Source organism: Carassius carassius, chromosome 32, assembly GCF_963082965.1.
Source record: "Carassius carassius chromosome 32, fCarCar2.1, whole genome shotgun sequence".
NCBI lineage: Eukaryota > Metazoa > Chordata > Actinopteri > Cypriniformes > Cyprinidae > Carassius > Carassius carassius.
Genome location: NC_081786.1, coordinates 5,174,554 through 5,187,853, shown reverse-complemented (window position 1 = coordinate 5,187,853; position 13,300 = coordinate 5,174,554). Strand labels below are relative to the sequence as shown.

Here is a 13,300-nt window from a genome sequence, read left to right as displayed (position 1 = left end):
AATAATGCATGTAATAATGCAAATAATGCATAATTTTAGACAGTTTTCTTACAGTATTTTTATATGAAAAAATGTATATGTTTAGGCTATCCCATATTTTTAAAATAAAATAAATTAAAATAAAGTCAGTTTAAAAACCATGCCTAATAAAAGTGTTATTAAACTATAAAAATAATAAAATTTAATAAAAATAAACGTAACAATGCATGTTAAAAAAACTGTTGTTAAATTATAAAATAGAATAAAACAGTTAAAGAAACCATGCTTAATAAGAGTGTTATTAAAGTAAAGTAACGTAAAGTAAATGGATTAGTTTAAGAATAATCAATGTTAGAAAAACTGTTATTTAACTATAAAAATATTAAAATAAAAAGATTGTACATATCCAGGCAAATAAATGTCTAATGCTAATCAAGTCTTATTTTAAAAACTAAATGCAGATTATCAAGAGGATCCTGTCTTTCATGAACTTTAAAACTTGATAAACGTGATATTTAATGTCTTAGTATGTTGTAAAATTACAAATACTAAAGAGAGGAATCTCAATATTGCAGAAATATCACTCTAGTGATTTATTCAAGCATATTACAATGCCCTGGGCACAATGATAGCAACTTCATCACAGATGACGAATTGCCAAGTACGTCCCTGTGCGTGTGTGAAATCAATATCCAGCGCTTGTAATTTTATGGATGTCTCATTTCATGTGTTTCAACAGCAGGATGCCCACTGTGACTGCACCAGCTCCAGGTTTACATGAGACTGGTGCCAAGTGCAGCTGTGATGGATGAGGAAGGTAGAGAACATTTCTGAGAATGGACATTTCCTGATGCCCAAGAGAGGAACAGAAAGATCTAAAAGAAAACCTTGAGTGGAGGTTTCCTTCCACCCCGTTCCCCAGTGGCCCCCTTCACACCCACACATCTACACCCTCATTCATCATAATTAAAGCCAGAACACACTGCACTGCCTGGATACTCCTCTCCTGGATAAGTTAAATATTCTTCACAATCCCCTGAGCACTCTCTATATCTCTGTGTGACAGTTCACATTCACTTCTCAATTCAGATGGGATGGAAAACTGGACTTACAGTCCTGGATAGGAATAACACACTGGAGATATAAAACCATGGGATATATTTAAGGGGATTGCACATATTTTTCTCTGAGGTACAGTATAAAAAAATACAGTACAATACAGTAGTTAGTGTGCCCATCCATCCAATAATCCATCTTTCTATTTGTCCAACCATCTTTCCAACATTCAATCTATTTTCCATCCACCTATCTTTCTATTCATTTATCCATCCGTCCATCATCTTTCTACTCGTCCATCCATACATCCATCCTCTGACCTTTATCTATTCAATTGTCTATCCATCACTCAGTTTATCTGTCTATATGTCTGTCTATCCATCCACCCATCTGCCAATCAATTCATCTATCCTTCCATCTATTTGCATTCATCAATCCATCCATCTTTCTGTACCATCCATCCATCTTGCTATTCATCTATCCATCTGATTTTCTGTTTTTCCATCAGTCCATCCATCTTTGAATTCATCTATTCATCCATCTTTCCCTCAATCATTCTATATGCCCATCTGTCCATTAATCCATTTTACTATTTGTCCATCCATCCAACAATCAATCTGTCTATCTTTCATTCATCCATCTGTCTTTCTGTCCATCTATCATCTGTCCACCATCTTACTATCCGTCCATCCATTCATCCATCCATAAATCTATCCATCCATCCACCTTTATATTCATCTATTTATCTGTCTATCCATCTCTCTATTTGTCCATCCATCTATTCATCCATCTATTCATCAATCCATCTATCTGCCCATCCCTCCATTAATCCATCTTTCTATTTGTCCATCCATCATCCATCCAACAATCAATCTGTCTATCTGCCATTCATCCATCTCTTTCTGTTCATCTATCCATCCGTCCATCATCTTTCTATTTGTCCATGCATCCATAAATCTATCCATCCATTTACCTTTATAATCATCTGTCTATCCATCAGTGTATCTCTATATTTGTCCATCCATCCATCCATCCATCCATCCATCATGTTTCTATTTGTATATTTGTCTGTCGAACCATCATTCTATCAATTTTTTATTTTTCAAACAAAGTTTTTTCAAGTTCAAAATTTACATTTTTCTTGTTAAAAAATTTGTCATATGAATTTCTTCAACAATTTCTTTGAAATTCTACATTTTAATTCATTTTAATTTAAAAATCCTGCATCATGTTTGCTACCTCAATTTAAATCAAATTCAAATTTGGGAATTTAATTGGCATTTAATAGACATTCTCAATCCAATTCAGCATGGCTCTTGTAAACATACGGCAAACATTAAGGCAAGACACATTTTGTTGTCAGTGGTGACTCTTGCAATTCTCCTGTTCTTATTTTGGCAAGATTTACATTGATTGTGGCATGAAGGAGTATGAGTAGCGAGTAGCCAGCTAGCTTGACCTGATGAATGTAAAATAGGGAATATTTGTATTCAGTTTATGTACAATCTATGAAGTAGAGAAACTCTTTGAATGAATCAATTTAATAGCTCTTGACAGAGGAAAGTAGACCCCCTATGCCTTACAGATGCTCTCTGCCCATAGCATAAACTCCAGCCAAGGAACCAGTTTAACAAGGGACTTTTTCTCAAAATAATAAACATAGATTCAACAGTTTATATAAAAACATATTCAAAACTGCAGTTGCCTCGTCATGCCTTTAAATGGTTTTGTGATGTAGACATGGATAGAGGCTGGAAGTGTCTGTTGGATGGGAGCCACATTCCTCCTCCAAAGAAAGGGATGTAGGTTTTAGAAAAGAGCCCTCCTTGAGGAGATTTTATAAGGGATAAGACCAAGTCCACATGGAATGTCAGAGCTCTGTGTGTGGCACACAAACTGTTTTTATAACAAGGTCCTGCATCCAGGGTAATTGTCACTATCGGAGTGACTCTCCAACACAAGCTTAACGGCTTCCTGTCCACAAAACCAGCCCTTTGGGCAATGAAAAAGAGCGAGGGGTGGGGGCGGGGGGTATATACAGAAAATAAAACACATCTTAGCCAAAGTAAACAGAAGTGAAAAGCAGAGTCACAGAAGACTCATTGAGATGGAGAGGGAGATACAGAGCTCAGCTCAAGTAGGAGAAGAACAGACAGAACAAGGGAGAGCTGAGAGACGTGTGTCTAAAGGAAGACGAGATTAGAGTGAGGTAAAGGGTGTGCCCCATCTACAGCCTAAATTACTTCCTTGTTCCATCATGCTGTTTAATAATGATGCAATCAAGATTAGACCCACCAAACTCAGACCATGAGAAACTTGTGGGACCAAATCAAACACTCAAATCATGACTGTAACACACATTCAAGACCGAAATCTCCGACAAAATGTTAGCCTTTTAAGGAATAGTTCACCCCCAAATGAAAACTCTGTCATTATTTGCTCATTATTTATTCTGTCAATAGTTAATAATAAAATATATAAAAAGTATAAAATACTAAAATAATTAAATAAAATGCATGTGTAGGTTTATAAAGCATAGAAAGATAAACATAAAAAATATTTAAGTGTCATATTTATACAATTATTATTATTAATATAAAAGTATTATACATGTTTATGTAATAAATAAATATAAAAGAACGATTTTGAAAGGAACTTTATGAATTATAAAAGAAAGATTTTGAAAGGAACTTTACAGAATATATAACAACAGACTACAAAAAATAAAAAAGATCTTAAAATGATAAAAGCATCACATAATTCAGAAAGTCATTTTTTCACTGCTAACGTAACTCGAGAGCAGCTTGCAATTCAAATATGGCGTTTTGAAACAAGTTTGATGTCAATAACATCAAACATCCATTGTTCTGGAGCATCTCTAAGCGAAATATCATAATGTCAAACCCAGTTAGTAAATAATGACAAATTTTCTCTCTCTCTCTCTCTGTCTCTGTTTTTTTTTTTTTGCTTAAAGTATTCCTTTAAATTCTTAGATGTGCCTGTGTTCAATTACAGCAAACTTTCTTTCAAAGCACTTAAATATGTGTTATTATAAAATAGAAAGATTCTGACTCAACGAGTCAAGGACATTCAAGGACATTGTCAAATGCAAACAAACCTGAGACCACATTTTTTTATATTATGTAATGTCTTATTGCTTTAACACTTTCAAATGCTTCGAAATAAATAATTAACACCTGATTCACTCAAGATGTCAACATTTCAGAGTAGTTTTTTTCTGATAGACAGATTAAAATCAACCTGTTCTGGATGTCTCATTCTCTCTCAAAAACACATGCACTAACTAACACAATCCCCCAGTCTGTGGATTCAATATAAAAGACTATTGTTCGTTTAAACCACCACCAGAGCTTCCAAAATATCCCCTCTAGGTAAACAAGAAAAGGAGGTAAAACCACACTTGGTCCAGATTATTGGTCTTCTATATGAAGAATTTCTATATGAAGTGAGTTGAAGGCTATGTATGACAACAAATAGGTGTTCATGTTTCTGTACCAAATAACATCTGTTCAAAATATGCTTAGTAAATGTAATCACTGGAAATGTCCAATGGTATGACTGTGACATCACGTTATTATTTTCATTCCTTTATGGTTTCCCTAATTAAAATCAGCGGTTACTGCAAAGCTTCACGTTGAATCTGTGCATTCTGAGCAGAAGCAAATGTTTGAAACAAATTCTGCAGATGTACATGAGTGGAAAGTCTCATTGAGAAACAGACTTAAAAAGCATGCACAACTGCTTGAAGCAGAGCCATACAACAACAAACTCCACATTAAATATGCATTACAGATACAGTATCTGTTTTTCAAAATAAATCCCATGATGCATTGGGTTTCATTTCAATACTAAAACATATTTACAAACGTCTACTGTTTATACACTACTTACAAACCCTACAATTCTTGTCATTGTCAGATGAATCCCACACCTCTTGCAAGATCATACACAGGTCAAACTCATGACCTGCAACTGTAACTAGTTAGTTAGATCATTCTCATACAAAAGTGTCTTTGTTTCAAGACCCAAGTTCAGTGAAAGGACACATTTGCAAAACATTCCTCTAAATCTACATGGGATTTTAAAGACTTAATTTTTTAATTGAATCAAGGAACATTTCCCACTCAGCCACTTAAATGAAACCAGATCAAAGCATCGATTTCCAAACACAGCCACCTGAACATTCCTTAAGAGATTCCTGTTTATGTCTACCTATAAACAGCCTGTGTTCACACTTGATTCTAAATGGTTTTGAGACTCTACTGCATGCTCACAGGGGAAACATTTAAGTGCATATTCCTCTTGTCCCCCCTGATTGTGCCTGAAAAAACAAAAAAATAGTAAATGGCCCATAGCTATGCTCATGATTCAAATGCAGTTGCGGTCTCTAAAAAAAGGTTACTGCTTTCAGAGGGGAAAAAAATTGCATGCATCTTTGGTTAATGGTTAATACATTGCAAGATCATTGCAACAGGATTCAATATGCAGATGCATCCAAATGTTGTATTTATATAATGCTTTAAAAGTATGTACGTTATTCTGTACTAAAAGGTATTGGAAGGAATTATTATGAACTTAAAATACCACATTAAGAATTTTCTATTTCTATATGCACTATTTTGAGTAACCAATTATATGGTATATTAATTTTTTTATATTCTATTTAATACTATATATGCGCTACAATATGTTATATTTACACAAATATATTAATCATATGCAAAACCCATAGACAAAGAGAACAATTTTGACAAGTGAAGTGAACTTAAACAGATATACCAAAACTAAGTAGATGGGATTAGTGAACAATACATAGGGACCCTGTAAATTGGAATGCAGCTCAGGAAACATTGATCATCCTGGCAACAACAATTTTTTTTTTATAAGTTTCAAATCTCCACAGAGCAGCTAATTCTATGCTATTCAACATTCCCTTGTACTTAATAGAGTCTAAAGCAGCTGACGCTCCCTGATAAGCCACTGCGACTCCAGAGAAGACATCTCTCTGATGAGATCTAATCAACCTGCTGTGACTTCATTCACTTAGACTAAAAAGACTCCTGAGTGCCTCAGTTCACTTTGCGGCAAGTTCTTTTCCTATTAAGACTGAAGACTGACAACATACGCCAAGACTGAATTATCCCTCTTAAAACAAAATCTCTCATTTGGACCTTATTCAAATGCTCGTTCAAATATGACATGTTGACTCTTGCGGGAAGAAATGCACTAACCTTGGATCTCAGAGTGAAATAACTAGGAATTAGGTCTCAAGTGGACTGACTGTCACTCACCTGCCTGCCAGGAATTATTGTTTGCTCTCCAGTGATATAATCTAGATGCCATCCCATTACAGAGAGGGGAGAAACTAAATGAACTAGCCTTCCAAGGTTTCTCTGTCACTGCAGACACAGTAGACCAAAACAACTAGGGTTTTGTCCGAGCAAATGAATCAAATTGATTTTCTCGAAAGGGTTCGCTCAACCCCATGCAGTCTATATAAAATGTAATTCCTTCCACCCGATACATTACCAATGCTCATTAGGTCTCCCAAAGGACTGTATCATCAGATTACAACATAAACCACAATATGCAAACAACACCTCAGTATATCAGGCAGCACTTCTCCCCAAAGGGGTGTTCCAACCCTCCAACCATGAATAAGAAAATTACGTTTTTGTTACAAAAAAAAGAAATTAGGAGCTGTCTTGATAGCTGTCTAATTTTAGGCAGCATCCTAGCTGAACCTCATACAGATAGATAGATAGATAGATAGATAGATAGATAGATAGATAGATAGATAGATAGATAGATAGATAGATAGATAGATAGATAGATAGATAGATAGATAGATAGATAGAGATGCAATACTCTAAAAAGCATGAAAATACACAGCAGATAGATTGCTAGATAGATGGATAAGGCTTCACATATGCCTACCTGATATGGATAGAGAGTGACACCATTGGCTCTTGACACGTGTCCAGATGTCCAGGTGCCGTCCAGGTACTGGTGAGCTTGGAGTGCGACAGAACTCAACACAGTTCCATTAGAGTTGCTGGGGCTACTGGGTAGATGAGGCTGTTGCGGTTCTGTGGACTTTCCTGCGTGGCCAGGCGAGTTGTTCTTCTTCTCCACACCATTGCTCACCCCAAGACTGTTGGGTTTGGATCCATGTTTGGGGAAGGCTGAGTGGTGAGAGCTGCCGCCGTTGCTCGCATTGGCGGTTGTTGGGGTAGAACTGGATGTGGTGGCAGAAACGGTAGCAGAGGTGGAGGAGGCCGAGGAATGGTTGCCTGTAGGGAGGAACGCCCAGTCTCGAGGTGGCGTGGGACCCTGGGGGATGCTGCGGGATCCCACCAGGGAGGCCAAGGATGGAGGAGAGCCAGGAGATACATCACACTGCTCCAGACTCAGCACCATGTGGACAGCCTCCTGCTTCAACTGACTCAGGTGGGTGGCACACACATCACAGCGACCGTCACGCTCGTTCCATGCTTTACGTGTGCTGTTGGGCACCTGCAGTTTATCATGGAGCAGCAGGGAGAAGGAGGGATCCTATGAAGATAGATGGAACAAAGAGGGAAAATAGAGGATTTTGTCACATGTACTCTTAAAAATTGCCATAGCAGTGCCATGAAGAACCATTTTTGGTTCCTTAGAGAATCTTTCAGTGAACAGTTCTTAGAACCATTATTTTAAGAGTGAAGAACATGTTAATGATATAAAGAACACCAAAAAGAACCTTTTAAAACATTTTAGAACATTTTAAAATGTCCCTATACTGACATTAAAATCTCTTTTTTTTCTCTATATTGCTTCTCATAAACTTCATTGAGATGAAATGGAGACTTTCGCTACTTTTGTCTATAGATTCTCAGATATTTCTCCTAAAAAACAGACCATACTAATTTTAATATAAACACACATACTTTTCATCAAATGTTGCTTTAGATGTTTCATCTAAATTGGATAATTAAATTCTGCCATCATTTACTGATGTGGTTCCAATCCTTTATGACTTACTTTCTTCTGCAAAAAAATCAAAAGGAGATATCTCAAAGAACATATGGAACCAAACAACATTGGACCACATTAATACCTTCTTTTGTTTTCCATACAAGAAAGAAAGTCATACAGGTTTAGAATGAAAAATTAGAAAATAATTACAGCATTTTTAATTTTTGTTTGAACTGTCCCATTAAAATAAATGAATAAAAAAATTGACACAAAATCATTTAAGCTGCTGTCCACGTTGTTTTATCTATTAATCTGTATTCAAACTGTATGACCAAATTGTTTCATTGTATGTCTATTTTTATTCTTCACTTTATTTAGTTTTAGGAGGAAATATTGATTGATGAAACAACTGAGAACTCAATTAAGTCTTTTAAGCAATGAATGAACAACCTCTGAGCAACTGAACTTCCCTCTGGACAAACATACACTCTTGGTTCCTCCACTGTCTTACCGTAAGCAGTCTTTAAACAGACTAAATGAGTCTATCTTCATTGGTAAGTAATTAGATACAGAAATCATTAATTTATCACCACACAACCATGGAATTTATTTCTAAGAAATTCACATGTCACCCCAGAGCAGCACCATGGACTTATTACAGGTACAATCCCCCGGTGCATCCTGGGGTTAAGTGCCTTGCTTAAGTTCTGATTGGTTCATGGCTAACTTCCTATACAGGGATCAAGCCCACAATCTTCTGATTAACAGCCATGAGCCTAAACCACTGTACCAATTAATGACTAATTGAAATCTAAGGATGATGGTATATTCACCAAGCATTAACGATGTGCACATAATTTTTGTATAGTAACTTTATGCAGAATACAATTATAATGCAAATAACGCCTTTGTTCTCATGCTTTGTCAGTCTGGATTTGGTCTGCTCTTTATTTTTTCTGTCTTCCAAGCCTTCATTAGCATAAAGCTGCCAATTATCTGGCTTTGGTGCATCATCACACCATTTGCTTAAGCATTCCATGAAATGAAGATCATAATTATGTTTTGGCACATGCTCACAGGGCAGTGTCAAGATGCAGGAACGATTTTAATTAGATTAATTGAGATACGGGTAATGACGTCATCCTTTCATCACACAAGGGAAGAAACACACACTTGCAATGACTTAGTGGACACTCAGAAATAAATATAATTAATCTTTCATTCTGTTGCATCCCATCTGTGTATTGTTTTTGATTAAGACATTGACCTAAAGCTACATTACACAAAATAGTTTCACCACAAGGAAGAATTAAGTGACTCACAATCTCACAATTTTTTTCTTTCTTACGTTAAACTAGCTAGTATAACAATTAACCTTAAAACTAGGGTTTAGAGGCCACACTCATTTATGCATGCAGACAGGCTGAATTAGAACTGCAGCTAATGACAATGTGTTGCAGATTCATGATTAACCGCCATGCTTTAAGTATGTAAAGAGTAAGAGGATTATTGCAATTTTCTTTCATTATTTTAAAACTTTTAAAAAACAATAGGTCTTGTAATGGATATTTAGATAGATCAGGCCCTTTCTAACGGAGCATGCTGCACAACTTCCTGTCCAGGACCTTGTCATTTCTAGGCTGGACTACTGCAATGCTCTTCTGACTGGACTTCCATCAAGCACAATCAAACCTCTACTAATGATTCAGAATGCAGCGGCATGACTGATCTTCAATGAGCCCAAAAGAGCCCATGTTACACCTCTCTTTATTTCCTTGCAATGGCTAATGGTTGTGGTAAAATACAGTCAATTTGGATTTAATTTGTTGCTTCCTTGGGTGACTTCACATAACTTTACCAATTTTCAACACAGCAGTTGCACTGAACATGTCTGATACTGCATCATGTGTCTCTGACACATCATAGACTCAGAGTTGGAGGGGCTGCAGTGGGGCGGAAACACACTGCAATCCATCTGCTCTGGGATTACAGTGTCCTTAACACACCTTGTACCTCCCATCAGGTCTGGCAGGACCCTCTTGGCTGGGCACAGGGCAGCAGTCCAGCTAATCAAAGTCCCGCACACGAGCACAGTCAGTAAAGGGGAGAGACTGAAGGTCTGTTCTGATTAAAACCACACATTCCTGCTGTCAGTGTAAATCTAGAGGCCGACTCTCATCTTACACAAGCTGCATTGTGTATCCCTTCCATCCTCAGACAGCATCCCCTCTGCCCCATACATTGCACGCGGTGACCTCTGCAGTTAATGCCGCTATTTTAGAGCTAACTAAAGCCAACAGGTAGCACTGAACCATAAGGTACAGATCTAAGATATTTATCTCTGACCATGCTTGTGGTTCTGTCATGCAGGTCTGGTAAGTGTCCATAAAAAGGTAATGCAACCCCACATAAGGTGCAAACTTTACCCAGAAAACTTGTCTGCCTCATTTTGCATGCATTCTAAAAATTGCAATGACTAGTACAGTGGAAAAGGGGTCCATGATTCTATGACAATAGTTTTGAGTAGTTCAACTTAAGGCAAGACACTACAAGCATCTAATTGATACAGCCATTCAGTTTTTTTCATGCATTGAGCCATAAATCTCCACTTCAGTAGCACTTAACTTTCAAGTTATATTTTTAACTATATTCTAAAGTTTTTTACAGATGGTTTCATATATCATTTGCCTGTTTTTAAGCAACATTGTATTCCTAAAACATGGTGACAACTGTCATTTGTTCTGGCTGTTGACAGTATTTATAAATGTATTCAGTGATAAAAAGAGATATACAAAACCACCGCTGTAAAAACCTTTAATATATCAATAAAATGACAAGAATTTTGAATCTGGCTTTATCAAGTCAACAGATTTCTGTTCTGGAAATGTATGCAAATGAATGCATATCACATTTTATGTATATCCTTTATGAATTCAGTCTAGTGGTGTTTTAATGTCTTGAGTCATCTAATTTTCTTTCACAGTTCATTGATTTGAGGGTTGATGTAAACCGTTTGACTGAGGGTCTGTGAAACTCAGTGGCAACATTGTATCTGTCATCTTCAATGTCCAATCAGCTTTTAAACTAACAGCCAAATATATTCACTACCTTTCAAAAGATTGGTGTCACTTTTTGTAAGATTCATTTTATTTTATTTTATTTTTCCAGCAAGAAAACTGATATGCTATAATATATATTTTAATTTCCACCAAAAAAATAAAATAAAAATAACATTGATAATAATAAGAAATGTTTCTTGAGCAGCAAATCAGCATTTTAGAATGAATTCTGAAGAATCATATGATACTGAAGACTGGATTAATAATGCTGAAAATGCAGCTTTACATCACAGGAAGAGATTACATTTTAAAATACAATCAAAATTGTAATTATCATTTTATAATACTGGTGTTTTTACTGCATTTTTTACTGTATTTTTTTTCTTTAAAAAAATGTATGTTCACTCAGGATGTCTATAGGAGCTGTACATGATATATTAGTATGAACAGAAATAGTGTTGTTAATATTTGTATAAGGCAGACAGAAGTGATGTGGAATATGTCTGTGGACCCCACTGACACACTGACCTCTGCTTCCTTGGCCAACAGGAAATAATCACTCATTCACTTGAAGTTCTGTTGGTATAGACACAAAATGTTTATCATAGCTAGTTATCTTTGAAGTTAAGTCAAGCTTTGTTATATAAAAAAAAACAAGAAAAAAAACAAGGTTGCACTGGAACTTCAGCCTTTTCAACTGTGGCAGCAGAAACCTGCATTTCTGTAATTCATGCAAAGCCACTGTAGATATTTCTTCTTTCAGGGTGGAGACCCAAATACCAAATCCTAAGCCGTGCCACTTTAAGACTTAACCAAAAATAACCAAAAATAGCAGACTTTAACTCAGTTTAACTGTAAAAAAGTGACCTCAAATCCTCTTTGAAGGAAAAACAACTTTGACTGATGTTCGAAAAGCTGCCTGTCTCACATTTACGATACATTTTGATTGCTGGAAACCAATGCCTTACAGGGAAAAATTAAGCAATACTTGTGCTTATCTAAATGGAAACTGCTGCTTGCAGGCATTTCACTTATTAATACAAGAATCTGATTGTCATATTCCAACCAAAATGCGATAATCAGTAAACAGAGGTGTTTAATGTCAAAGAAAGTCATGAAATCCAGTTGCACTGAGTGGTTTATAGATTTGATATGAATTATGGAGGGCTTCTGTATACATACAAGTGGAATGTACTATATATTTATTCTGAATATATATTTATGAAGCAGTTTAAGTGACAAATATAGTGATACAAAGCATGCACACTTGTGGAAAACGTCTTTCTGCGTTTTTACCATTTGCACAAATAAAATATTTAGCATTACAGCAAAAAAAAAATATTTTACTGGGGCCACTGAGGTTGTTATCATATTAAAACATTGTTGTGGAAGAGGTGAGCACTTAGTAACTGCCATTAGGGTTTCCATAGGAACCAGATTTTAGTTAGTGAACATGGAAGAGGACTATGCACTCATTCAAGACACATCCGTGCAACATCTACAACATTTTGCAGTATTTATATTATTACCTACTACATACATTTATAAAAAATAAACTAGGGCTGTCAATAGAATCAAATTTTTAATCACGAATAATCACACCCTTTTTGGGTGACTGAGACTGAGATTACATTGGGAGGACAAACAGAACTAAAGCTAAAGCGCTCTAATGGATGCAGCCAGTCATTCTCCAACCAAAAACAGACAGAGTGCATCTGAGAGAGGGGGAAAGAGGCCTCTTAAGACTGCCAGATGGACTGAAGCCCTCTGGTCCAGCGCTCTGCTTTAAAGACACTTCAGATGAGGGCTTCGGAGAAGTGTTGATTGGACAGTCACCATTCATCACGATGGGAACTGGATCCAAGTTTGAAGAAACGGCTCATATTCCTTAGTGTCGATTTAGTTTTGAAAGAGTCTGGATGGTTATTAGGTCCTAATTGGAAGCATTTACTCAATGCCACCAGACTAGTCTCAAGCCACATCCACCCACTTTAAAGGAAAAAAAAATGAGCAAAAGTTAGGCCTGCGTCCAGAGCCTCAGGTTTCCTGTTTACTAGTCAATTCCTTATTTCATTAGCAGGAACCAGAGAGAGCGGCAGCCATTATCAGACTGGTTATGAAAACATTGAAGTCATTAATACTGCTAGCAGAAGCCCTGACTGAATCAATTAACCATCGTCTATATGGGCCGTCCCTATGGGACAAACAAGGGGCAAAAGTCATGAGCT

The 13,300-nt window shown here is 36.4% G+C and overlaps 1 protein-coding gene across 3 annotated transcripts in view; it reads right to left on the bottom strand.

The window, feature by feature from the left end:
- Positions 1 to 13,300, bottom strand: part of LOC132112477 (kinesin-like protein KIF26B) — an 88,509-nt gene that overhangs the window by 54,814 nt on the left and 20,395 nt on the right. For 2 of the 3 annotated variants that reach the window (XM_059519963.1, XM_059519964.1), the window contains exon 3: positions 6,994 to 7,611. In XM_059519963.1, coding sequence (XP_059375946.1) covers positions 6,994 to 7,611 — 618 coding nt within the window. The remainder of the gene's footprint in view (positions 1 to 6,993; positions 7,612 to 13,300) is intronic. The other variant, XM_059519965.1, reaches the window with a different exon arrangement.